Genomic DNA, 23495 nt, shown 5'->3' with positions numbered 1-23495 from the left:
TTTTTAACAAAATTCCACAATACAGTCGCGATTCTGGTTAAAAAAATAGTTAAAAAAACAAAAATATTAAAATTTTTAACTCATAGTTTAGTAACTTTTCGTTATCTCGCTTAAGAAGTCCAAGAAAGCAAAAATAACAACATTTGCGACATAATTCTGCGTATTTTTAATTAAATTTGACAAAATAATTGCGTTTCGGATTATTTCTGGATGAACAACTTATGATAAAACGCTTAAGAATAAAGAAAAATAATATACTTTTTAGCAAATTTAGTGTCTTTCCGTTCTGTTCTAACAAAGTTTCACCAAAACAAATATTTTGAAGAGTTTCAATGGTCCAAAAAGACACAAATAACACCATTTTCAACCCAGCTCAACGATTTTTAAATAATTTTGACTCAAAGTGCGAAAAATAGCTCTAGTACAGTTATTGTAAATTAGTACGTTGAGTTTTAAAAAAAGATGGCAAAATGTATAAAGCACCCAGTCGTCAAAAAAAACGCATTTGCTATTTTGTTGATTTTTTTTAGTACTGGGCGACTATTGTGTTTTTTGTAATCATGTTGGCGACAAATTTGAAATCTTAGTTTGGCAATCTTCACTATCACATTTATTTCTCAAAATTTTATACTCCATTGTCATTCACTTCCGACCTACGATCCGCTGACATGGCCGTCAGATGAAATATACAGTGTGTTAGGAAATGTTTTGCAGAAAATTTAAAGGTAGGTAGAGACTGGCAAGACAAATCGATTAAGCAACAGAAGCCATTAACTCAATGTTGCCAAAGGATTTTTTTGCCTCAAACAAAAACAAATGTCAACAGTTCTTGGCAAAGACGGTTTGTTTTCTTATTTTTTTAAAGATTTTTGGAAATTGGTTTCTGTATTGTTTAGCATTTTGTGGTAACTGTTTTAGTTCCTTTAAAAGTCGGTGTGAAATAATAAGACATTTTGTAAGTTTTAGTTTGTATTGACAATAATTATTTCATTATTAACGCGTTTTCTTTAAAAAAAGTTGTACGAAACCAAAAACGATAAAAATTTACTTTAAATTACTGCCTGTACAAAGACAAAATTTGGAGTTGATCGTTGTTCCACATAATTTCGTCTTGGAACAATTTAATATTTTTGCTTTATTAATTGATTACGGTGGAGTTTATCGCTTGACGATAGATTGTTTAATTCCGCTGTAAACGTTGGAAAATTCATTGACGTGAACAACAATTTATAGTTTTTTATTGCAAATTAAAAAAATACAGTTGTAAAATTCGCTGAAAGAAATTTAATTCGCTCAAAGTTTGTCTCTTACACTTTTCTTTTATTTTCACTTTGAAACTTATAAACACTTCAACTAAGTAGATTCTAAAATTGGTTACTTTGGCCGTTTGAGATATTTAAGTAACGAAACACGCTTCCTGTGACTTTTCACGTACTCCCAAAGATCCTTAATCTCCCGATTTTTCATATTCGGAGGCCCGTAAAGAAACGGGCCTTTGTACTGCGCCAGTCGATGAAACGCATTGTCACTCAACACCAATTTGTTAACATCAACACGTGTTAAGTGAATTTTTTCAACAAGAATCCCGGTAATATGGACATCATCGATCCAGAAGTAGTCCGTTTTTTGAGCCTCTTTGTACAAGTCAAAAACTACGTTTGGGGAGTAGAGAATAACCCAGCCTAGGCAATAAGTGGGGTACTTCTCTGCCGGATACTCCGTGAAGGAGACCCTCCACTTTGACCCCGTTTTCCTCACCACAGGACTGTTTTCCTCCAAAGTGCAAAAAATCATTCGAGAGCCGCCAAACGGCAACAAATCCTCAGTCAAAAAATTCAACATGAGGGGCATGTTCACGAAAATGTCGTCGTCAGTCTTGAGAATGTATTTCGCTTGTGGACAGTGATAGATGGCGTATTTGAACACCATAACGTGTTTGTAAGTCAGATTTCTGTACGTGTCGAGGAACGAACCTTGAACCAAATCCCCAAACTCTTCATTCTCTTTCTCAATCTGAACTTTCAACTGGTGGTTTTTCACCAAACCAAGCATAAACAAAACCTTCACTTGTAAACTGTTTTTGGCCCAAGTCGTCCTCAACACCTTCCTGTTTTCGAAATGTGTCGGATTAGAGTGAACCAATACTAGAAGAATTGGGTTCGTGCCATTGCAAGGTTTATTAAGAATCGTAAAAGTGAAATTTTTGAGATTGTTAAGTTGGTGGTAATCATCCCGAGGGAGGGTTTGAACAGGGTAGGAGTAACTCGATGGTTTGGTGTAAAGGTTATACACTGTTTTTTTCGTCACTTGGCGCGATTCCGTCGAAGTGATACAAAGCACGAAGAAAATTAGGACGCAGATCACATTAAAGCAAAGTTTCGTATCGAGCATCTTCAGGGAGCGTTGGAAATTTTTCCGTTTGGAAAATTTAACATTTAATTAGAAGCGCCCGATTGTAGAAACTGACCACAACTAGCTACAGATTGCTATTTTAATTGGTTGATTAGAGGCTGGATTATTATTTAATGTGCCATTAAAAACTAATAAACTAGCACCCAATTACTAATTAATGATAATTATATTTGTGGCGGTAATAAATAAACAAAATTTGAAAAACCAAAACAATACAAAAATTAAAAAACGATACAAAAATTAACAATCACATTCAATTCACCGTTTGCCATTGAATACTTTATTTTCCTCAACACATGTAAATTTTTTTCAGAATTTTTGTACAGTTCCTTATAATGTCTATTAACTGATTAAATGGGTAAAAAATAAGTAAATTTTGCTAAATCCAAAATAATTACATTTTAAATGAAAAACGTGCAAATATAATGCAAAAATTCAAAATCGTTTCATTTTCGTTCTAATAATTTATTGATTTTTCAAGTTGGTTTAGCGAAATTTTGCAAAAAATTTACATTTTTGCCTCAACATAATTGCTTGATTTTAAAAATTTTTGGTGATTTTTTTGAGAAATTTTGCAAAATAATTGCGTGTCTCTAAAACGAGATGAAGGGCTCAAGATAGCAAAACATTTTGTAAAATTTGGTAAGAAATTTTGTAACTGAATTACGAAAAATTGCACTTTTCCACACTTAAATAATAATTAATTAATTACTGATATGAAAAATTTGAAATTCCCTAACGAATTTTTTCCGAAATCTTGTGTTTAACTCGTCAGGAAAACTGATTTTTACTATAGATGACGTGCTTTTTAACTCGGTTTTGTCTCACGTCTATGATAAAAAAACATTCGCAGTTCATATATTGTTGCACAAGAAGTTATTGTCTTTTAGGTTTATTTTTAACAAAATTCCACAATACAGTCGCGATTCTGGTTAAAAAAATAGTTAAAAAAACAAAAATATTAAAATTTTTAACTCATAGTTTAGTAACTTTTCGTTATCTCGCTTAAGAAGTCCAAGAAAGCAAAAATAACAACATTTGCGACATAATTCTGCGTATTTTTAATTAAATTTGACAAAATAATTGCGTTTCTGATTATTTCTGGATAAACAACTTATGATAAAACGCTTAAGAATAAGAAAAAATAATATACTTTTTAGCAAATTTAGTGTCTTTCCGTTCTGTTCTAACAAAGTTTCACCAAAACAAATATTTTGAAGAGTTTCAATGGTCCAAAAAGACACAAATAACACCATTTTCAACCCAGCTCAACGATTTTTAAACAATTTTGACTCAAAGTGCGAAAAGTAGCTCTAGTACAGTTATTGTAAATTAGTACGTTAAGTTTTAAAAAGAGATGGCAAAATGTATAAAGCACCCAGTCGTCAAAAAAAACGCATTTGCTATTTTGTTGTTTTTTTTTAGTACTGGGCGACTATTGTGTTTTTTGTAGTCACGTTGGCGACAAATTTGAAATCTTAGTTTGGCAATCTTCACTATCACATTTATTTCTCAAAATTTTATACTCCATTGTCATTCACTCCCGACCTACGATCCGCTGACATGGCCGTCAGATGAAATATACATTGTGTTAGGAAATGTTTAGCAGAAATTTGAAGGTAGATAGAGACTGACAAAACCAATCGATTAAACAAAATTTACGTAAATCAAAAATGCACAATTTTCCAAAAAAATCGTTCTGAAATTAAAGTCCCAAATTTTAAAAACCGCTGAATTAGAATTATAAAAATTAGCGTAAATTTTAATATTATTGACAAAACGGCAGAGGTAAATTAGTTTCTTGATCCACTACGTTATTCTTCTATTTCAAATTATGTTTTGTTATTAAATTTTTCGAAAAAAAAATACAGTGGTTCTCAACAGGTGGGTTAATAAAAATTTATGAAGAAAGTACACGCACTTTTTGGAAAAATGATATAAAGGTTTTTTACTCGTCTGATCATGACAAATTTACATTGTTGCTAAGCCATTCCCAAACACCATGTATAACAAGCTACCATAGCAGGGAAGCCAGTAACTCAATAACTCAAACAAAAACAAATATGAACAGTTCTTGGCAAAGACGATTTCTGTGGTGTTTTAGTATTTTGTGGTAACTGTTTTACTTCCTATGAAGACGCCTTTTAAAAGTAAAAAAAATAAAAATAAATCTCGCTGTCGGTGTAAAATAATAAGACATTTTGTAAGTTTTATTTGCTTTAATTACGCCGCTATTATACGTAGTTTTGTATTGACAATAATTATTTCATTATTAACGCGTTTTCTTTAAAAAAAGTTGTACGAAACCAAAAACGATAGAAATTTACTTTAAATTACTGCCTGTACAAAGACGAAATTTGGAGTTGACCATTGTTCCACATAATTTCGACTTGAAACAATTTAATATTTTTGCTTTATTAATTGATTACGGTGGAGTTTATCGCTTGACGATAGATTGTTTAATTCCGCTGTAAACGTTGGAAAATTCATTGACGTGAACAACAATTTATAGTTTTTTATTGCAAATTAAAAAAATACAGTTTTAAAATTCGCTGAAAGAAATTTAATTCGCTAAAAGTTTGTTTCTTACACTTTTTCTTTATTTTCACTTTGAAACTTATAAACACTTCAACTAAGTAGATTCTAAAATTGGTTACATTGGCCGTTTGAGATATTTAAGTAACGAAACACGCTTCCTGTGACTTTTCACGTACTCCCAAAGATCCTTAATCTCCCGATTTTTCATATTTGGGGGCCCGTAAAGAAACGGCCCTTTGTACTGCGCCAGTCGATGAAACGCATTGTCACTCAACACCAATTTGTTAACATCAACACGTGTTAAGTGAATTTTTTCAACAAGAATCCCGGTAATATGGACATCATCGATCCAGAAGTAGTCCGTTTTTTGAGCCTCTTTGTACAAGTCAAAAACTACGTTTGGGGAGTAGAGAATAACCCAGCCTAGGCAATAAGTGGGGTACTTCTCTGCCGGATACTCCGTGAAGGAGACCCTCCACTTTGACCCCGTTTTCCTCACCACAGGACTGTTTTCCTCCAAAGTGCAAAAAATCATTCGAGAGCCGCCAAACGGCAACAAATCCTCAGTCAAAAAATTCAACATGAGGGGCATGTTCACGAAAATGTCGTCGTCAGTCTTGAGAATGTATTTCGCTTGTGGACAGTGATAGATGGCGTATTTGAACACCATAACGTGTTTGTAAGTCATATTTCTGTACGTGTCGAGGAACGAACCTTGAATCAAATCGCCAAACTCTTCATTCTCTTTCTCAATCTGAACTTTCAACCGGTGGCTTTTCACCAAACCAAGCATAAACAAAACCTTCACTTGTAAACTGTTTTTGCCCCAAGTCGTCCTCAACACCTTCCTGGTCGCGAAATGTTTCGGATTAGAGTGAACCAATACTAAAAGAATTGGGCTCGAGCCATTGCAAGGTTTGTTAAGAATCGTAAAAGTGAAATTTTTGAGATTGATAAGTTGATGATAATCATCCTGAGAAAGGTTTTGAACAGGGTACGAGTAACTCGATGTGTTGGAAGTGTTAAGGTTACTAAACACTGCTTTTTTAGTCACTTGACCCGAATCGGTCGGAGTGAAGCAAAGCACAAAGAGGATCATGGCATTTAAAGCACAGCAGATTACGATTACCCACAGTTTCTTATCGATCATTTTCGAGATGCGAAGATTTTTTTCCATCTGTAAATAAGCCAAAAATTTATTGAATGATTTCTAATGTCAATGTAAAACAATAAACAATACTTCGTTTAATTTAATCTGAATCACTGAGAAAAATAATTAAGTTGTTGGCTAAGTGTAGGTAAAAGAACAAAGTGTAAATACAAAAAATAAAAATCTCAAGAATTTTGTGAATGTTTTGTTGAAAAACGGATCTAAATTTAATTTTGGAATTTTCTTCAACAGAGAGTTTTTCACTGAAAAGCAAAATCTACAAAATTTTAATTTAACAAATTTCTATTTTGTTTTGGCAAAATCATTGAAACTAAGCGGGTTCCTCATACTAAAAGTATTTTTTACAATGTCTCAAAAAATAATAGTCGCACAAAAATCAGTGTTTGTTATTAAATACTTTATTTAAGTAAGTATGCAATTTTTTTCGTCATACTTTTTCATACTAAATTAATTAAAAATATTAATAGAATTAACAGAACCAATAATGTTTCTGTTTGAAAATTAATTCACACGCTTGAAAATAATGTAAGATTCGACTTTTAAAAAATAAAAAAATGAAGCCATTGTTAAACTGGACATTAAAGAGATTCTTGGAGAGTGCAAAAATGCAGCCTTAGTTTTAAAACAATACCTAAAATGTCTGTTAAGTGAATGGTATTGTTGAGTCAAATGATCCAGAGCATTTTCAAACCTGATTCTTCTAAATACCTTGTAATTTTTTAGACTATTGCTTATAATTACGTTAGTAATTAAGTTCTAATAGTCAAATTTGTTTTAATAATAATAATAATAATAATGTTTATTAATGTTTGAAGACTACACTGGTCATAACACAAGTCAATAAGAGGGCTTACCAAGAACATAAATGACATAAAATACAATCATCATACATAATATGTAATAATATATATATATATATATATATATATATATATATATATATATACAAAGTTAATACATAACATCACATTTAAAATCATTAAAATACTCATCATATGAGTAAAAAGCTTTTTTACAGAGGTATCTTTTTATAACCTTTTTAAATTTATTTGTCTTTAGCTTAGCAATATCATCAGGCAACGCATTAAAAAAATTTATTCCTAGGTTTCCGGTGCCGTTTTCGGAGCTTTTTAAGCGAATACTGTGTAGGCAAATTTTATCTCTGTGACGTGTACTATATTCGTGAATGTTACTATGTGATTTAAAATTCTCTATGTTAGATTTTACATAATTTAAACACTGATAAATATACATACAAGGAACAGTAAGTATATTAAAATTCCTGAAAACATATTTGCAGTCTTCTCTATATTTTAGACCTCCTACTACACGGATAGCTCGACGTTGTAATCTGAAAATTGTAGAAATGGAAGCAGAATGACCCCATACTAATAGTCCATAACTGATGTGACACTGGCATAATGAATAAAATGCAGTTTTTAGAGTTTCAGGAGGAACTTGATCTTTTAAATTGCGAAGTGCAAAAATACCACTACAAAGTAATTTTGCAACCTTTTCTGAATGTGTATTAAACCTCAATGAGGAGTCAAGAAAGATTCCTAAAAATTTTGTAGATCCTTCCACAAAATCTATTTTTTTTTAATGAAAAAACCAATGTATTTGTTTTATTTTTGTTTAATGTTAATTTATTGGATTCGAACCAAGACAAAGCCTTTGACTGTGCTTCATCTACGATTTTTAACGCTGTAGACAGATTTTCGTTTTTTTCCATTAGAGTTGTATCATCTGCAAAATGTATACTTTTATTTTCCATATATGAAGAAAAATCATTTATATAAATAATAAAAAGAAGTGGCCCAAGTACAGAGCCTTGGGGCACTCCTAATTCAACACGATTTTTGCCTGAGTCAATTCCTTTGTGTCTTACAAGCTGTGATCTGTTGCTTAAAAATGATGCTATCATTTTACAACTACTAGGTAGCAAGTTATAAAAATATAATTTTCGTAATAATTAATTGCATCTCGCGAAAATGTTCCCACATTTCTAACTAAAGCAAAATTGGTAGAAATTAGTAGACATCAATTTTAGCAAATCAATATATAAAGAGATTAAAGAAAAGTGACAAAAGATGTATTGGCAAGAAATGACGAATTTTCCCTAAAATAAGAAGATTCAAAAACTACCCAAACACAAGCTTAGAGTCTATAGAAAACACTCTACATTTTACACTAAATATTGTAAAAAAAATTGTAAACAAGATAATTATCAAATCAATTTGTGAAATCTACGTAAAAATGCTGATTGAGTCTTTTTTGACTTATACAAAAAATACAAGAAAAAAGCCATTGCTAGTTTTTCGCGTATTTTTTTGATAAATGTTTTCATTTTAATTTAACCCTCGAGTAATTAGTTATTTTTTTCTCGCCAGTGAGCTTGAAGTCAAATTGTGTTACGTAAATTTATTTTGTCAGTGGCATTTCTGAATTGCAACAAATATTTGCAATTTTTTAACATACCGATTTTTATTTATGTCTGTACAAGACATTCTTTATCGTCAATCCAAGCTTAACTACCCTCTACCCTAAACATACAGCCCTGGATCATTTCTGACCCAAGGATACTAGTAGTGTGACCAGAAAATCACCGATAAATAATTTTGGAAAATGTAAAATCCCATGTTTAATAACAAAAACAAACTGGAATTGAAACGTACACAGACATATTGCAGTTTAATTTTCTTTTAATGTGTGAACAATGACAATAGTGATCTGTCGTCACAAAGCTAATGGCGTGAATGTAGTATGTATTTCGTCGATTACCGAGAGGTTATTGGCAATAAATGACCCGCTTGTTTTAAAAAATGTGTTTATTTAAACCCAATATTGACCAATAGTCTTTGTTATTGCTATTAAAAACAATGAATTATCTAATAATAACAAAAAATAGGTACGTGATTGTTGAACTAATTTTGAAATTATTGTTTAAACTCTTATGTTTTCTTGATAAGTGTGAATAGTATTACCATAAAAAACCGCAGTGCATCGTAAAATCGCGATAATAAGCATTGTTACAGAAAGTGTTGCTTGCGCAATTTCCGGAAAAGCGATTATTTTTGAGAAAGCATTCAATATTAAATTTTTATTACTCGTATGAGTTATTTGTTATTTTTAGAGCGCGACAAAAACACATAAATAATAAAAAAAAACGAAAATTAAGTATGAAATTAGAACTACCTCTCGCACAGTTTCAATCCTGGATTCTTCATCACTTTTTAACGCAAGTGGTGTTGCAGCCATGGACTCAACCTCTTCAAGTAAAGAAAAAAATATTTACACAGCATAACGAGTTTCTGACAGAGACGTCAATTTTCCTAAACCTAGAATTTCCGAAAAGGCGGCTTATGTATTGCCAACTTTTTTAATTTTTGCGCAAGGTAAATAAAAAACATGAAATAATCAATTGCATTTAATTTTGAACTTGGCACGTTTTAAATATGTTGAGTAGGTACATAGTACAATACTAGTAAATAACATTTTAAATTCAATCAAATTCTCAACAAGACTTTCGAAATTCTGAATATAACCCTATGTGATATAATTCCAATAATAAAATATGCTACTTGACTAATAATTGTCTCATCTCTGCAATAATAACAAACGTGATAGGATTTCAAACAACACAACAAAATTATTTATTTGTACTGAAAACACCCCTAGCTTCCACTCAGACTTACAAAACACACCGTCCACTCTCAGACTATTTCGATCGACTAATTAGGTACTAATTACATGGACCCCTGCGACATATCATGTAAGTTGTAACCACGGAGGACTAAATGATAGGAGGCACACCAGAGGGCGTGCAACACTCGGTCCCCCGTACAAATTTCTTGAATCACACGGTATAACAATAATACTATTCGTATTGCACGAATTCAAGAACCATAGGCACTTCAACTAGATTCTAAATTTGCTACTTTGGCCGTTTGTCTGACAGTCTTAAATTTCTAGTACCTATAGGACAGTCTTGCATCTGTCGAAAGTTTTGATTATCCAACGAGGTAATACTTTTACGTGATATATTTAAGGAGCGAGACACGATTCTCGTGCTCTTCCACGTACTCCCAAAGGGCCTTAATCTCCTCATCGTCCATGTTCGGGGGCCCGAACAGAAACGGCCCTCTGTCCTTTTCCGGCTGATAAAGTGCGTTGCGATTCAGCACCAAATCGTCAACATCGACGTGTTTTAAGCGGATTTTCTCGATAAGAGTTCCAGTGATATGGACATCATCGATCCAGAAGTAGTCAGTTTTTTGGGCCTCTCTGTACAAGTCGAAAACTACGTCTGGGGAGTACAGAACAGCCCAGCCAGGGCAATAGGGAGGGTACGTCTTGGCCGCATACTCCCTGAAGGAGACTCTCCACTTGGACCTCCAACTCCTCACCACCGGACTTTTCTCCCTCAAAGTGCAAAAAATCATCCGGGAGCCGCCAAACGGCGACAAATCCGCCGTCAGAAAGTTCAACATGAGGGGCATGTTCACGAACACGTCGTCGTCAGTCTTGAGAATGTATTTCGCTTGTGGACAGTGATAGATGGCGTATTTGAACACCATGACGTGCTTGTAAGTCATATTTCTGTACGTGTCGAGGAACGAACCTTGAACCAAATCCCCAAACTCTTCATTCTCCTTCTCAATCTGAACTTTCAACCGGTGGCTTTTCACCAAACCAAGCATAAACAAAACCTTCACTTGTAAACTGTTCCTGCCCCAGGTGGTCCTGACCGCCATCCTGGTCTCGAAATTCCTCGGAGCGGAATGAACCAGAACCAGGAGAAGCGGGTTCGAGTCATTGCAAGGTGCATTAAAAACGGCAAAAGTGAAATTTTTGAGATTGATGAGCTGGTGGTAATCATCCTGAGGGAGGGTTTGAACGGGGTACAAGTACCCTGACGTGTTGGAGGTGTGGAGGGTGTAGGGGGCAACTTTGGCCACGTGGCCCGAATTGCTCGGCAGACTCTGCCACAGTGTGATGCAGATCACGAAGAAAATCACGGCGTAGATTGCAACCAGCCAGGGTTTCTTATTTTCGAGCATCTTCAGGACGTGCTGGGCATTTATCCATCTGGAAACAAGCCACAACTTAGCATTTTTTATTACAAGCGCGCGATTGGAGAAACTGACCACAACTAAGTAGCTAGCTATCGATTGCGATTTTAATTGCTTGATTAGAGACTGAATTATTCTTTTAATGTGCCATTAAAAATTAATAACCCAGCGGCCGACCACGAAAACTTAAACCACTGAGTACACAAACTATACCTTGACCGGAGGTCAAGCCACTTGATATGGAGTTGTGAATAAGTGAGGTCGAAAGGTTGGGACCATTGACCACAAAACTAATTACCTCATTGCTCCAATTAATGTATTTGCAAAATTGATAAAACCTGGCTAACACTCTTTGTGGGCGATTGTACTAACAATGATATCTGTTTGTTAGATAATTAAGAAAGAATATTGTACCTTGTTTGGTCACCTTGGAAAGCTACTTAAAATTCAACACACTGTGCTCGAAAAATGCAGCTAAGTGTTTTAATAAGCCGGAACAAAGAAGATTGAAGAAAAATGCAAGATAAATATAAACCAGATTAAGATAAGTAGTCTACAAAAATAAAACAGTTTACATTCTGCAGATATGAAGTCACATCGAGGAAACATTGTCTACAAAATCGCAAAACAATTAAATAATTATCTTGTGGTCACCGAATCTACATCAGTGATTAGACAAAACAAAAAGTACGGATACAGTTAAATATTTTCAGAACGGTTTAACAGAAAACCTTGAAATTTGCAAAACAGTTAAGTGTTTAAATTGTATCATCTGGGAGCTTCTTCAAATTTATATCGTCAGCATTTTTTTCTGAATTCAGTGATGTAACATAATACTCGCCTTTAGTTTTATTAAAAAGTAAAAAAATTAAAATTCAAAAATTTTCTGGAATTATAAAACTAAGTTAGCTTTGAAAATACTGACATTAGCGATATCCGTCACTTGTATATTAGCCAAAAATTAAACTTGGGTGCAATAATTAGTTTAATAATAGTTCATTTAAGTAAAACTGAACGAAAAAAATTCTCATGGTGATTTATCAAATTATCATCATGGAAAGTTAGTGGAAATCAGTTTGAACATCTTTTGTAGCATCGAAATCAAGTATTCCGTGTTTAAAATTACTTAATTAAAACGTGTTCTTTTTTATTTAAAAGTGTTATTTTACCAATTATTTACTTATTACGATAGATAAAAACATTTCCAAGGCTAAAAAAATTTTACATTTTTCGAAATTTTCAAATTTTTTTTAAGTTTCGATTAAATTAAGGTATGTATGTATTATACCATAGAACTCAGAAAAAAATGCTCTTCTCAAAAATAATAAATTTGAACCTTGTTGATATTAAAAAAAATCTAGTTAGCCTTGTATCCGAAGAACAAATGGAGATAGAAATTTAATAAACATCTGAAACGATAGAATTTATATAATCTTAAGTATATACATACCAAATTTCAATAAGTTTTGATGAATAATTTTTATAATATTTAACTGTATCCATACTTTTTAGCGACCCTGTATAATAATTTGATAATTATAATAATTCTAATGTATAATAGTTTGATTTTTTTAACTTGTGTGACAACACCTTGATTTGTCATCATTGATCAACAAATAATCAAATTTTGGATGGTAATATTTAATTAATATTATTATCAATTTGTACTTGTTTAACAACCATAGAAAAAAAACATCTTACTCTAACACTAAGCCAATAGATCGCATGGTATAAGAAATTATTATAAAAAATCGTAGAAAAATTCTAACGAAAAAAGAAAAATAACGAGCGTCTAAAAATGAATGACATCGTAGTGTGTCCTGGTTAGGCCAACGTAGGTCTAAATGTCACTCATTTTTAAACGCAAACGTTGATTTCTGTGTAATTTGTAAATTTTAAAATATTGTAAAAAACAATGAATAATAATATAAAACCCTAATAAACAAAGTTTTTTTTTTAAATAGTCACATTAAGGTCATATTAATGCACGTTTATAAATAAATTAATATTTATTTCTAATGTGTTTCTGTCCACTTTGTTTAGTTTCAGTATAAGGAAAGATGTTTGATGTTTTTCATCACTAAACAAAATACTATTTTCTGGCAACGTTTCGATTTTAATTAAATATTCTACAACCCGTCCACAAAATACAATTGACGGCCTGAAGAAGTTTAAATTAAAAACGAAACGTTGCCGGAAAATTGTATTCGTTTAAGTGACACGAATACCTTTTCTTACAATGAAAATAAATTATTGTCACTTAATAAAATACTTAGGAAGATTCTCAAAAAGTAAAACAAAAAATTTGCTTAGAAGTTCTCTTTGTGTCCAAAACTTTTCATTACTAACTGTATGTAATTAAACATTGCCTGTTCTATATCATTAAAAAAAGATGTTGTTTTTATCAATGGGAACTAATTATTTCCAAAACTTAACAAAATCTACTAGTAAAAAAACATTATGATTTAACTACGTATATCAAAAAATGCACAAAAAATACAAATTTGGACTCTTAACATTTTTTAGATAAAGTTTTTTTGGGCTTAAATTTTGTACATATTTATTTAAATATTTCAACATACCAAAGTTTCATTCAATAGTGTCATCATTATAAAAATGTTTGGAAGCCCCTCCCCCCTCAAAATTAATTTCTGGGTCCGCCCCTGGTAAAAAATACTTATAGCAAAATAACCTAGCACACGCTACAAGTTCAATAATGTTTGTATTAAAAATGTATCCGCTTCAACATTTTAATAAATGAAAAACCGTGTGATTATAGATAATAAATTAATGTACAAAACAAGATACACAAAAGAGAGTTAAGATTTTTAAGGTAAACACTTTGTTCGTAAAAACTAGATTTGTCAAAAAATTTGCCCAAAACAGTAGCGCTTACGGAAATTACTTGAACTCAACAAATGCCCAGGTGAGAAAAGTTCCATTTGATAAAGATGAATTAAACACTTACCTAAAAATAACAGATACAGGATAAACTTTCACAACGGTTTTCCTTCGACCAAAATTGCATTGATAATAATTAAAATCCCTAAATTAGGGGAAATTTATCTTAGTGCGCAAAACTGTTAAAAACAGCAGTTACATGTAATCACTGACAAGAGGTAGCAGCAGCTGTAAGGACTCTTCCTGATGCAAACATAATTTAGAAAAAATTGCTTTAAAACAATACTCTACAGATACAGTAAGAGTTCTACAAAATAACACAAAATAATTTGCTTGTCTACAGTGTTTATAACAACAAACAAACAAAACAAAACAGGGGAATCCCTTGTTCGTAAATTTGTTTAATTGAATATTCAAGGTAACTCTGTTAAAAGTATCTTTTTACTGTATCTCACACACAAATTATCGTTTGTTATTGCATACTTTTTAAGTACGCATGTTTTTTCAGCAAATAAGTTTGTGACCAATCATAATGCATTATGACAACCACGTGGTAACTTGTAACCAATGGCATCAATTATTAGGTTGCCTTGACAATTTGACATTTAAAAATAAATATGACATTTTTTATTATGAGCGGTCGAATCGTAAAAAAAATAGTGTATGCAACTTTATTAAAACACGGGTCTGAAAATTACGATACGAGCCGTAGGCGAGTGTCGTAACGAGTACGAGTGGCATAAATTACACAGAACCTAGATTTTTTATTAAGCAACATTATCAGTAATTTAATCAGAACTTTAAATCAGAGAATTCGATAAAATGTTTCACAACTGCGCTAATTTTTGAAATTATTTTCGCCAAGCTGTTAAGTACTTTATAATTTGCGTTCCTTATTTGGTATCAAATTCAGAACTTAGAACTTATTTCATACCTAATTTTACAGCAAAACTGGAGTAAAGTAAAACGAGTCTGACAAATTGTCAATTACTCGGTCCAATTAACAACTCGTTTAATTGTAGCAATTTTTGCTTCCGACATGAAATCGCTGTGAAAAATGAAAAACGATCGTTTACTTTAACAACCCGTCCACTGCTTCCTGTATCGATTGACAATGATAGAACGGAAGACATTAATTTACAGCTTTTCCACCCAACCCTTGCCTTAAAATAAATGACTTAAAAACAAAACAAGTCGATCGACAATAACTTAAATCGAACTGACCTAAAGCAACAACAAGCATTATAAACTTTCCAATTAAAAATTCATGAGTCGTAAGACATCGAGCGGCATGAATATTTAAATAAACTGACGTGTCTCAATATTTAAGGTCAGTTTTGCGAAAAATCACTATCACCCGAGCGAGGGCGGAGCGGAAGCGGAAACGCCGGCAAATTTTCCACATCGCAAAAAAACGAAAACGCAATTTCTCACCTTTGCAATATTATGGCATCCGAGTTATGTTCACACTTTGGGCGCACTTTTTACTAATATTTATGCCTCATCTCAGCGATGTCAACTAGGTCTTGCCAAGCCGCTCTCTCAACTGCACTACCTGACAGAGATGCTGGAAAATATCGATTTGTTCGACGCAGAGCGACTTTCGCGTTTTCCAGCCGGGAAACCCGCTTTTCTACCATAATTACTCGCGTTTTATTTTAAATAATTATGCAAAATGTTGCACTTTTTTTTTAGTTTTAGATTGTAAATTATTCAAAAAGGTAATGGCGGGGAGAGGGAAAGCTAAAATCACCCCCCCCCCACATTTAAACTTACCGGTTGTCGTGGCAACGAATTAAAATCTGGAATGGCGCTTGAAGGGGAGGCAAATAATTTTTTGCAACACACGCAGTCACCGACTTTTTTCAAACTGAGTAAAACCCAAATCCTACGCAAGTTATTGCATAGTATTTATCTGCCCTAGTTTTTGTCAAATGTCAGTTTTTATCGATATATTTATTTGCAATAGTATTTTATCTGTATTTCCTTGCTTTTGCCAAATGTAAATTTTATCGAATTTTTTATTTGCGATAAGTGGACAGGTTTTTTGCATTAAGCTTTCTATTATAAGTTAGCTTGAAATTGTTCACTGTGAAACATCAAGGTATGAAGTATGATTTTTCAAAAATGATTTAAAAAAAAACTCAATTTTTTCAAGTGGAACGACCACTTTTTGGAAATCGTCGATTTTTACGCGGAGTTTTAACAACATGTCTTTGAAGTAGTCACTGAAAACGAGTTTCAACTCTAATTTTCACTAGAATGATAATAATAACAAAAAATTATTACCTGAAGTTTACCTTCTCAAAAATTTTCCGGAACATTGCAGCAATTTAGATAAATTTGAGAGGAAACCACTTATCCAAATATGGACCTTTCACAAAATTGATTTTTCAATAATAAAATGTCAAAAATTGACAATTACTGACCATTGCAAAATCCATAATTTTCAAAAAATAAAAATTAAAACCCGTTTTTCGAATTGATTTTTTTTCGTTTTTAAACTTTATTGATTCTTTATAGGAGTTACACGTTTACACTAGTCACAATAGTTAGATAATTAAATAATTATGGAGAAGAACACCAATTTAAGCCATTTTCCTCAACGTTTTTTAGCCATTTTAAGTAATATTTTAAAACTTATTTAAAGGTACATTCCTCTACTGAGGTTGAGGAAAAAAATTCTTTTAAAATGCGATCAGTAAGTACATGCGTTATTTAATTCTGAACAAAAAACTGAAAACTAAAAAAAATGGTTTAAAGTCAACTAAAAATATCTCAAAAACTAATAATCGCACAGAATTCAGTGTTTGCTGATAAAAAATACTTAATATTTTCCTCTATGTATATAAAATATCTTCAGAATTTTTCACACCTTTCTCATAATTAAAATGAATTATAATTTAAAGAGTATTATTATCAATAAAATAAAACAAATGAACAGATTAATAAATTAATCGGCAGATTATTATTTCTGGTGTTATTCTAAAACATGCTTAATTATTTTTTGGAACTAGCGACATTTTTTTACTTTTTTATCACAAAACATTTCAGGATCATTTGTTCACAGATGGCACAAAAAATAACAAGTTTTTACAGCTACTTAATAGCAACTAATTAATGAATTTTAAGAAACTGTAGAAAAATTCTGAAAAAAATTACAGGTGTAGAGAAAAATACAAAGTATTTAAAAGCAATCGCAAAATTCTTTGTGATAATTAGTTTTTGAAAAAATATACTTTTAATAAATTTTAGTGTTTTTAAAAATTAAAAATCCACTCAGCGGATAAGATTCTTCCCTTAAAATAATAAAATCACTTTTAAATAAACTCATTCGAGATGTACAATTTGTTTAATTTAAAAATATTGGAAGGTTTTTCTCCGAAGTTAACATCAGGCATAAATAACAAAAAAAGTGTGGAGGGTAAGTTTTTATTCTACGAGCTCTGACAACTGAATGTTTGGACGAATAAGAAATGAACGCCAAGCTAATAAATGTTTAACAAAAAAAACCAAGTATTTTCGCTGAGAAAATAACTCCACTTGTAAAAAATTGTGTTGTTCAATTTCTGATTTTTTTTAAATCATACCAGCCATAAAAAATATATGTTTGAGAGCCTTAATCTTATTGTAATTATTTAATAAATAATAATTGCGGGAAGAGGGGAAGCAGGATATGACGCAAACTTTGCCCGTTGCCACAGCAACGAAACAAAGCCCATAATGGCGTTTGTAAGGGAGGTAAATAAACAAAAAATTTCCTTAAAAAATTTATTTTGCGGTCATTAAATTAACAACTTATTTACTCTTGCCCCTCTTGCTTGGGCCCCTTTTTTCGGCTTGGGCTTATCTCCACCCTTCGCTGAGAAAATAACTCCACTTGTAAAAAATTGTGTTGTTCAATTTCTGACTTTTTTTAAATCATAACAGCCATAAAAAATATATATATTTGAGACCCTTAATTTTATTGTAATTATTTAATAAATAATAATTGCGGGAAGAGGGGAAGCAGGATATGACGCAAACTTTGCCCGTTGCCATGGCAACAAAACAAAATCCATAATGGCGTTTGTAGGGGAGGTAAATAAACAAAAAAATTTCCTTAAAAAATTTATTTTGCGGTCATTATATTAACAACTTATTTACTCTTGCCCTTTTTAACTTGGGCCCCTTTTTTCGGCTTGGGCTTATCTCCACCCTTCGCCATCTTCTTCTTGCCGTACAAAGTGCCGTTTCTTGAAGCGGCTTTCTTCAAGTTTCGGAACGTAATAGTCCTGATGTGATTCCTGCGGGACCTCGCGCGGCGCAATTTGAAACGATCGAAATCAGTCAATTGGGCCCTCTGTAAAAAAAAACGTCAAATCAAAAAATTGAAAACTAAAATCCTTCAATTAGCTGTGTGAAAATTGTCAGTTATTTGTTGGCTTCATTATTTATCAGCCGGCAATTCCTATCAAATGTTGGATCATCATTTTCTGGCAAAAACTTCGCAAAAATTAAACTCGTTTACCTTTTTCTTGGCGGCTACTTTTTTAGCCCATGCTGAGTCCGCCCACTGTTCGTCGATTTTAGCATCTGTCCACGCTTTGCGCACGATACGAGTCGAAGCTGTGAACGGGAATTTCAGCCTAAATTTGGTCAAATGTAGCTGATTCAAGCGGAGTTGGCCACGGGGTACCTTACTAGCAGGCCCATCAACCAACACCTGGAAAAAATTAAAATGTAACACAGTTCAGACCCACTTTACCTTAGAAATAAGGCAAAATTTTCAGTAAATTTGTAGCTTCAGCTTCGTTCAGTCGGCAATTCCTATCAATTGTTGGATCATCATTTTGGTTAAAGAAGACACATAACCTCACTGTCACTCACCCTCGTTTGGTCAATAACATCAACAATGCTGACCAATTTGCCCTTGTTGGGGCCGTCGGCCACCAAGGCCACGCGCCCGGTCTCCACAAACCTTTTGAAAGGCTGAAAATAACAGTTTTAATTAGAGAAACGTACAAAAACGCCATGTGGATACATGACAAAAAAACACGAAAAATATTTGCAAGAAACAGAAATAATTATTCAAGGGTTCAATTACAACACAGTTAAATGAATTTCACGTGAGTTTGAGTAATTTTCTGTTTTTATTTACAACTTTTGACGAAAATAAGACCTACCATGCTTTACACTGAAACGAAAAGAATGATGGCGGCCACCGAACCGGAAACAAGGATTTGAGCGACACCAGAACTAGTCAAAACAGCAACTATTTTCAAATTTTGATAAAATCTCGCAATTGTTCGCATAGTGGATTAGGCCCAAAAAAATTAAAACACGATTTTTTTGTATTTAGTTGCTTGCGCAATATGATTAAAACACAAAAAAACTGATTCTTGAATCTGACCAGTTTCAGTCTTTGAGAGCGTTCAAAGATAGGCAAAAATGTTCGTAATAAATATCTCAGTCAAAGTGTACGCTCACTGTTTTACAAAAATAACAATTAATAGGACGTACTATCCATTACGGGGTAATAACTAGATATGATCTAGTCTAATTTTGCGTTTTTTTGTTTATTAAAAATTTATTTTTTTATGAACGTAGACGCATTTATTTGTGGCGCAAGCGCAGTAAAACAAAACGTCAAAGGAATGTTAAACATCTGATCTCAATTACTTCAGTTTTTGGTGAGTTTTGCAGTCATTTGAGTGAAAATCGGTGAACGAGGATGTTATTTTAACCGTTTTACACACCAGAATGAATTATTACCAATGTAAGTGTCGAAATTTTTCTCAATGTGGTATTTAAGCGCAACGTTCCAGCAATGAATCACCATATGCCCCATCCCCAGTTCCATTTCTCCCAACCTAACCCCCCTCCGAACCGTTTTATCTACGTAAAGCACAATTTCGTTGCCCCAAACCCGGCCCCCAAAGTCCTCCTCAACCCCCATTTCAAGAAGAAAGTTTACGTCAACCCTCAGTTCAAACCGGCCCAAAACCCCCTTCCGCCAACAAACGCGAAACCAAAAATCCACATCAACCCGAACGTTTTGAAAAATTTCGCCAAAACTGTAAACAACGTGCCCAAAGTTGTCGAACCCCCAAAAGCAACGACTGTGATATCTACCCGAAATAAATTAGTCCGAATTCCGTGCAATAAATCACCCGAAATAAGAAAACGGCGCAATTCCGTACATACAAAGTACAAAATCGTGCGAAGTGGTGCTAAAACCGGTTCCCCCAACCGTTTCAAACTCGACAAAAGGCAGGAAAAAAGTGCGAATAAAACCCTTATTAGGTCAGCCAAAAAACGCTACGTTTACGTAAACCGCTTCCTGAGCATCGACGTAATGGCCAAAAACGTGCTCTTGAAAAAGAACCCGAACTTGTCCAAGCCCGGATTCGTTAAAATCAACGGAATTCTGTACAAAAAATCCCCGAATTCCTTGCGGAAAGCCTCCGACACGTCCCTGCTCAAATCCACGAAATCTAGCACTCGGCGAAGCCTCGTCAAACGCTACAAGCTGATCAGGTCTAGCTCCGCCCCTAGCCACGCCCGCAGAGTTAAGCCACGCCCCAATTTCAAGGCCAAGAAACCGACACCCAGCAAACTGCGCAAGTGCAACATCCCGTGCCCCATTTTCCGGAAGTATGGAAAATGTCCGGGGAAGGCAGCAGGCACTTGTTTCAAGCTGCACAACCCCGATCAGATCGTCCTGTGCACGAGGTACGGGTTACTATAGGTTAGGATGCGAAACGACGGAACAAAAATGTTCCAATTCTCGATAGTTCCGTTAATTTTCGCCAGAGGGCAATAAATTTAAATTTAATTAACGGTTAGCATAAGGCAAATAAAAAATACGTTCAGAGCATTAAATTTTTAATAGTACTATATTTAAAAAAAAATTCAAACCGTTACTTTTTAAAAATTATGGGACGAAGCACAAAGTTTAAATAATTTTTTCCCATATTTCTTGTGAAATTTTTTAATTTTTTCCAAGTATTTAGTGAATTTTGTATGTCGATTCGTCTCCTAATCGGCGGGAAATTCGAACCGCGCCCCCTGATTGGCCGATTTCAGGTTTCTCCAAGGGGCGTGTCGTAATGAAAGATGCCTACTTTCCCACAAAGTTTCGCACGAAAAAATGCCCACGTGCAAGTATTTCCTCGACGGGTTGTGTTCTAAGGACAACTGTCCCTATCTCCACGTGAAGATCAGCCCCAAGGCCGATATTTGCAGGGACTTTTTGGAGGGTTTCTGCAAGAAGGGCGCTGAGGTGAGTATGCGCCACCTGGCGGAGCCTCCGCATTTGGAAATGTGGTTACAGTGCGACAAACGCCACCAATTCTTGTGTCCCGAATTCGAGAAGAACAAGAAGTGTTCAAAACGGAGGTGTCCATACCCGCATGGAAACACGGTAAGAAAAAATTCTAAGGTTTTAAATAGGCTTGCCAAGAAATGTTCAACGAAAAAAGCAAAAACGGAGATTGTCGAGTGTGAAAAAAACCGCTATTACAAGGAAAAAGAAACTGAAGGCGGGGAGGAAAAAGTCATTAAGACTGTGGCCAAGGATAGGCCAAAATTGGGGGATTTACCGGCTTTTATACCGTTGTTTGAGGCCACGTGACGAATATTTCTTGGCAATTTTAGATTTTTTATACTGTCTTTGAGAAAATAAAACAATGAAGCAACAAAACAATTGGTTTTATTTCAAACCCTTGTTGTTACTAATTTAATACAAAATTAAACTTTTGGTTCATTATCATTTATCACAAAAATAAATTATTATAACTAGTAACATAATCACTTGGGTTTGTAAATCAGTGTCCAGTTTGAGGGCTCGTTGTAAGCCAGTAAAATGGGACAGTGCAGCAGAAGTGACCAACTTTCCCTGTCAACAACACTGGAAATTTTGATCCAGTTGTTTAGCCAGTTTATCATGTCTTCGTTTCGCATATTCATCGGGTTGAGCCCCCTTATGTAACAAGCGTGTTTTAAGGCGTCTTGGGGCATGTTGTGGACGCCTCCTTCCCTGACTATGGCCTTGTCCATTTCTTGCAGTATCACAGCTCGTTCAATGAGGCGCGAGCGCCGAAACCACCCCATGTGGAGGTCATGGATTTTCAACAAGTGTTTCTGAAACAAATCTGAATCTGAAACGTCCCAAAATAAAGTCTTAATTTAGTGAGAACTGCGTATTTTTTTTAATTGGCCTGTTCGAGCATTTTGTCAAAAACAAAATATTTTCAAGTTTATTGGTGTTGAAAACTCGTGTAAAAGTATTTTACACAAGTAATAAAAAAACAAGATAAGTGAATTTTTTTTATTTTCGTTGTACTTACCACATGTTTTCCCTTCAAATAAAACAGATGGTACGGCTCGCACGTAAACAAATCCTTGCACTGTAGAATCTGCTCAACCTTGGGCTGGACGCCACTGCCCATCATGCCCAAAACTTCGGCCCATTTGTAGTACAACCTGTGCCCCCTTATCTTATCCAACTCGCCTTGAACGCACCGAAAAAGCGGCCGATTGTTCACCAGACGCCCCCTCAGATAATAAATACTAAACTCGGCCCTTTGTTGCAAATTCCAGAAATGACGCGAGAGGAAAATCCTCGGGAACAAATAAGCCAACGGGAAAATAACGTAATTGGCGAAAGGTAGGGCTGAAATCAGCAACACGGGGGCCACCTTCCGCATGTCTTTGGGCATCTGGTGGTAGAGCTCGATCTCGCGCCGCGTCAAACTTTTAAACTTGTCTTTGGTTGGGGAGTTTAGAATTCGCACTATTCGGAAGTAGTCCTTCAAGTCCTGGGCAAAGTCTTTAATACCGACTGTGAAAACGCGGTAGACCCGCATGGCCCCCGGAAAGCTGCGCTCCAAGACCTTGTCATAGTTTTTCAAATATTCGAGGTAACGGTGGACGACGAAAAAGCGGATTTTCTTCGACTCAGTCTTGTAGAGGGACTTCCGATGGGGGTTAGGTGTCGTGTGAAATTGCCTAAAATTGCGATAGTGCGAACGTGGAGACCTTCAGGGGGGCTTACGTGACAGTTGTTGGCATTTTCGGGGGTTTTAGTAGCGGGAAAAGGCTCAAAGTGTGCATTCTGCACCGGTTGAGGAGAGCTTGAGTCATTGTGATTTATCGATTTGGGCACCTCGAACGCTTGGTATTTATTTGTCGTCCTCGATTTTGCCCATATTGATCGTTTTCACACTGGTTATTCGGATTTAAAACTATTTTCGTAATGCTATCGTTTGAAGGTTAGATATTTTTGACACTGACGTTTACAACAGAGTGAACAGGGACATTATTTTCTATAGATTATCATTAACTAAATGTAGTTTAAAATTAGTAACAAGACCCAATTAATACTGGGTTAATTGTCAATAAAATCCAATATCTGAAAT

At 34.1% G+C, this 23495-nt stretch overlaps 6 protein-coding genes across 13 annotated transcripts; 1 reads left to right on the top strand and 5 right to left on the bottom strand.

Moving 5' to 3' along the window:
- Window positions 1–1263: 1263 nt before the first annotated feature.
- LOC660959 (beta-1,3-galactosyltransferase 5) lies at window positions 1264–2521 on the bottom strand. The gene has a single exon (XM_967153.3). The coding sequence runs from the start codon at window positions 2389–2391 to the stop codon at window positions 1375–1377; it is 1017 nt and encodes a 338-aa protein (XP_972246.2). The 5' UTR covers window positions 2392–2521; the 3' UTR covers window positions 1264–1374.
- A 2444-nt stretch (window positions 2522–4965) lies between these two features.
- Window positions 4966–9432, bottom strand: LOC658348 (beta-1,3-galactosyltransferase 5). The gene is made up of 2 exons (XM_964745.3): window positions 9317–9432; window positions 4966–6127 (listed from the first exon to the last, which is right to left on the bottom strand). The coding sequence occupies exons 1-2, from the start codon at window positions 9377–9379 to the stop codon at window positions 5066–5068; spliced, it is 1125 nt and encodes a 374-aa protein (XP_969838.2). The 5' UTR covers window positions 9380–9432; the 3' UTR covers window positions 4966–5065.
- A 101-nt stretch (window positions 9433–9533) lies between these two features.
- LOC658275 (beta-1,3-galactosyltransferase 5) lies at window positions 9534–16525 on the bottom strand. Of its 8 annotated transcripts, none has more exons than XM_064357001.1 (2): window positions 16384–16525; window positions 9534–11209 (listed from the first exon to the last, which is right to left on the bottom strand). In XM_064357001.1, the coding sequence occupies exons 1-2, from the start codon at window positions 16416–16418 to the stop codon at window positions 10153–10155; spliced, it is 1092 nt and encodes a 363-aa protein (XP_064213071.1). In that variant the 5' UTR covers window positions 16419–16525; the 3' UTR covers window positions 9534–10152. The 8 variants fall into 8 exon arrangements, with proteins under 8 accessions (XP_064213071.1, XP_064213092.1, XP_064213085.1 ...); XM_064357022.1 differs by having other exon boundaries at window positions 16395–16475; XM_064357015.1 differs by lacking the exon at window positions 16384–16525 and adding an exon at window positions 15871–16007.
- A 1666-nt stretch (window positions 16526–18191) lies between these two features.
- On the bottom strand, window positions 18192–19412 carry RpL14 (Ribosomal protein L14). The gene is made up of 4 exons (XM_964603.5): window positions 19260–19412; window positions 18964–19065; window positions 18605–18799; window positions 18192–18436 (listed from the first exon to the last, which is right to left on the bottom strand). The coding sequence occupies exons 1-4, from the start codon at window positions 19260–19262 to the stop codon at window positions 18233–18235; spliced, it is 504 nt and encodes a 167-aa protein (XP_969696.1). The 5' UTR covers window positions 19263–19412; the 3' UTR covers window positions 18192–18232.
- A 267-nt stretch (window positions 19413–19679) lies between these two features.
- Window positions 19680–21781, top strand: ZC3H3. The gene is made up of 4 exons (XM_964524.5): window positions 19680–19852; window positions 19902–20808; window positions 21163–21358; window positions 21410–21781. Exons 1-4 carry the CDS (start codon window positions 19837–19839, stop codon window positions 21707–21709), a joined length of 1419 nt encoding a protein of 472 aa, XP_969617.2. The 5' UTR covers window positions 19680–19836; the 3' UTR covers window positions 21710–21781.
- LOC658033 (uncharacterized protein) lies at window positions 21771–23467 on the bottom strand. The gene is made up of 3 exons (XM_964447.5): window positions 23132–23467; window positions 22425–23085; window positions 21771–22218 (listed from the first exon to the last, which is right to left on the bottom strand). Exons 1-3 carry the CDS (start codon window positions 23218–23220, stop codon window positions 21886–21888), a joined length of 1083 nt encoding a protein of 360 aa, XP_969540.1. The 5' UTR covers window positions 23221–23467; the 3' UTR covers window positions 21771–21885.
- Between the last annotated feature and the right edge of the window lie 28 nt (window positions 23468–23495).

The sequence above is a fragment of the Tribolium castaneum genome, chromosome 1 (assembly GCF_031307605.1).
Source record: "Tribolium castaneum strain GA2 chromosome 1, icTriCast1.1, whole genome shotgun sequence".
Taxonomy (NCBI): domain Eukaryota; kingdom Metazoa; phylum Arthropoda; class Insecta; order Coleoptera; family Tenebrionidae; genus Tribolium; species Tribolium castaneum.
Note: the sequence above shows the minus strand (reverse complement) of the source record. Positions and strands in the feature narration are given on the sequence as shown.

What these genes read in the sequence shown, in the direction of transcription:
- LOC660959 (XM_967153.3), bottom strand. Translation starts at nt 2,391, where the DNA reads ATGCTCGATACGAAACTTTGCTTTAATGTGATCTGCGTCCTAATTTTC.
- LOC658348 (XM_964745.3), bottom strand. Translation starts at nt 9,379, where the DNA reads ATGGCTGCAACACCACTTGCGTTAAAAAGTGATGAAGAATCCAGGATT. An exon ending in GGATTGAAACTGTGCGAGAG is followed by an intron (nt 6,128 to 9,316) that starts GTAGTTCTAATT and finishes GCTTATTTACAG; the next exon opens with ATGGAAAAAAATCTTCGCAT.
- LOC658275 (XM_064357001.1), bottom strand. Translation starts at nt 16,418, where the DNA reads ATGTTCCGGAAAATTTTTGAGAAGGTAAACTTCAG. An exon ending in TTTGAGAAGGTAAACTTCAG is followed by an intron (nt 11,210 to 16,383) that starts GTAATAATTTTT and finishes GCTTGTTTCCAG; the next exon opens with ATGGATAAATGCCCAGCACG.
- RpL14 (XM_964603.5), bottom strand. An exon ending in ATGTTATTGACCAAACGAGG is followed by an intron (nt 18,800 to 18,963) that starts GTGAGTGACAGT and finishes AATTTTTTCCAG; the next exon opens with GTGTTGGTTGATGGGCCTGC. An exon ending in AAGTAGCCGCCAAGAAAAAG is followed by an intron (nt 18,437 to 18,604) that starts GTAAACGAGTTT and finishes TTTTTTTTACAG; the next exon opens with AGGGCCCAATTGACTGATTT.
- ZC3H3 (XM_964524.5), top strand. An exon ending in CAGATCGTCCTGTGCACGAG is followed by an intron (nt 20,809 to 21,162) that starts GTACGGGTTACT and finishes GGCCGATTTCAG; the next exon opens with GTTTCTCCAAGGGGCGTGTC. An exon ending in TCTGCAAGAAGGGCGCTGAG is followed by an intron (nt 21,359 to 21,409) that starts GTGAGTATGCGC and finishes ATGTGGTTACAG; the next exon opens with TGCGACAAACGCCACCAATT.
- LOC658033 (XM_964447.5), bottom strand. Translation starts at nt 23,220, where the DNA reads ATGACTCAAGCTCTCCTCAACCGGTGCAGAATGCACACTTTGAGCCTT. An exon ending in AAAATGCCAACAACTGTCAC is followed by an intron (nt 23,086 to 23,131) that starts GTAAGCCCCCCT and finishes TCGCAATTTTAG; the next exon opens with GCAATTTCACACGACACCTA. An exon ending in ATTTGAAGGGAAAACATGTG is followed by an intron (nt 22,219 to 22,424) that starts GTAAGTACAACG and finishes GATTTGTTTCAG; the next exon opens with AAACACTTGTTGAAAATCCA.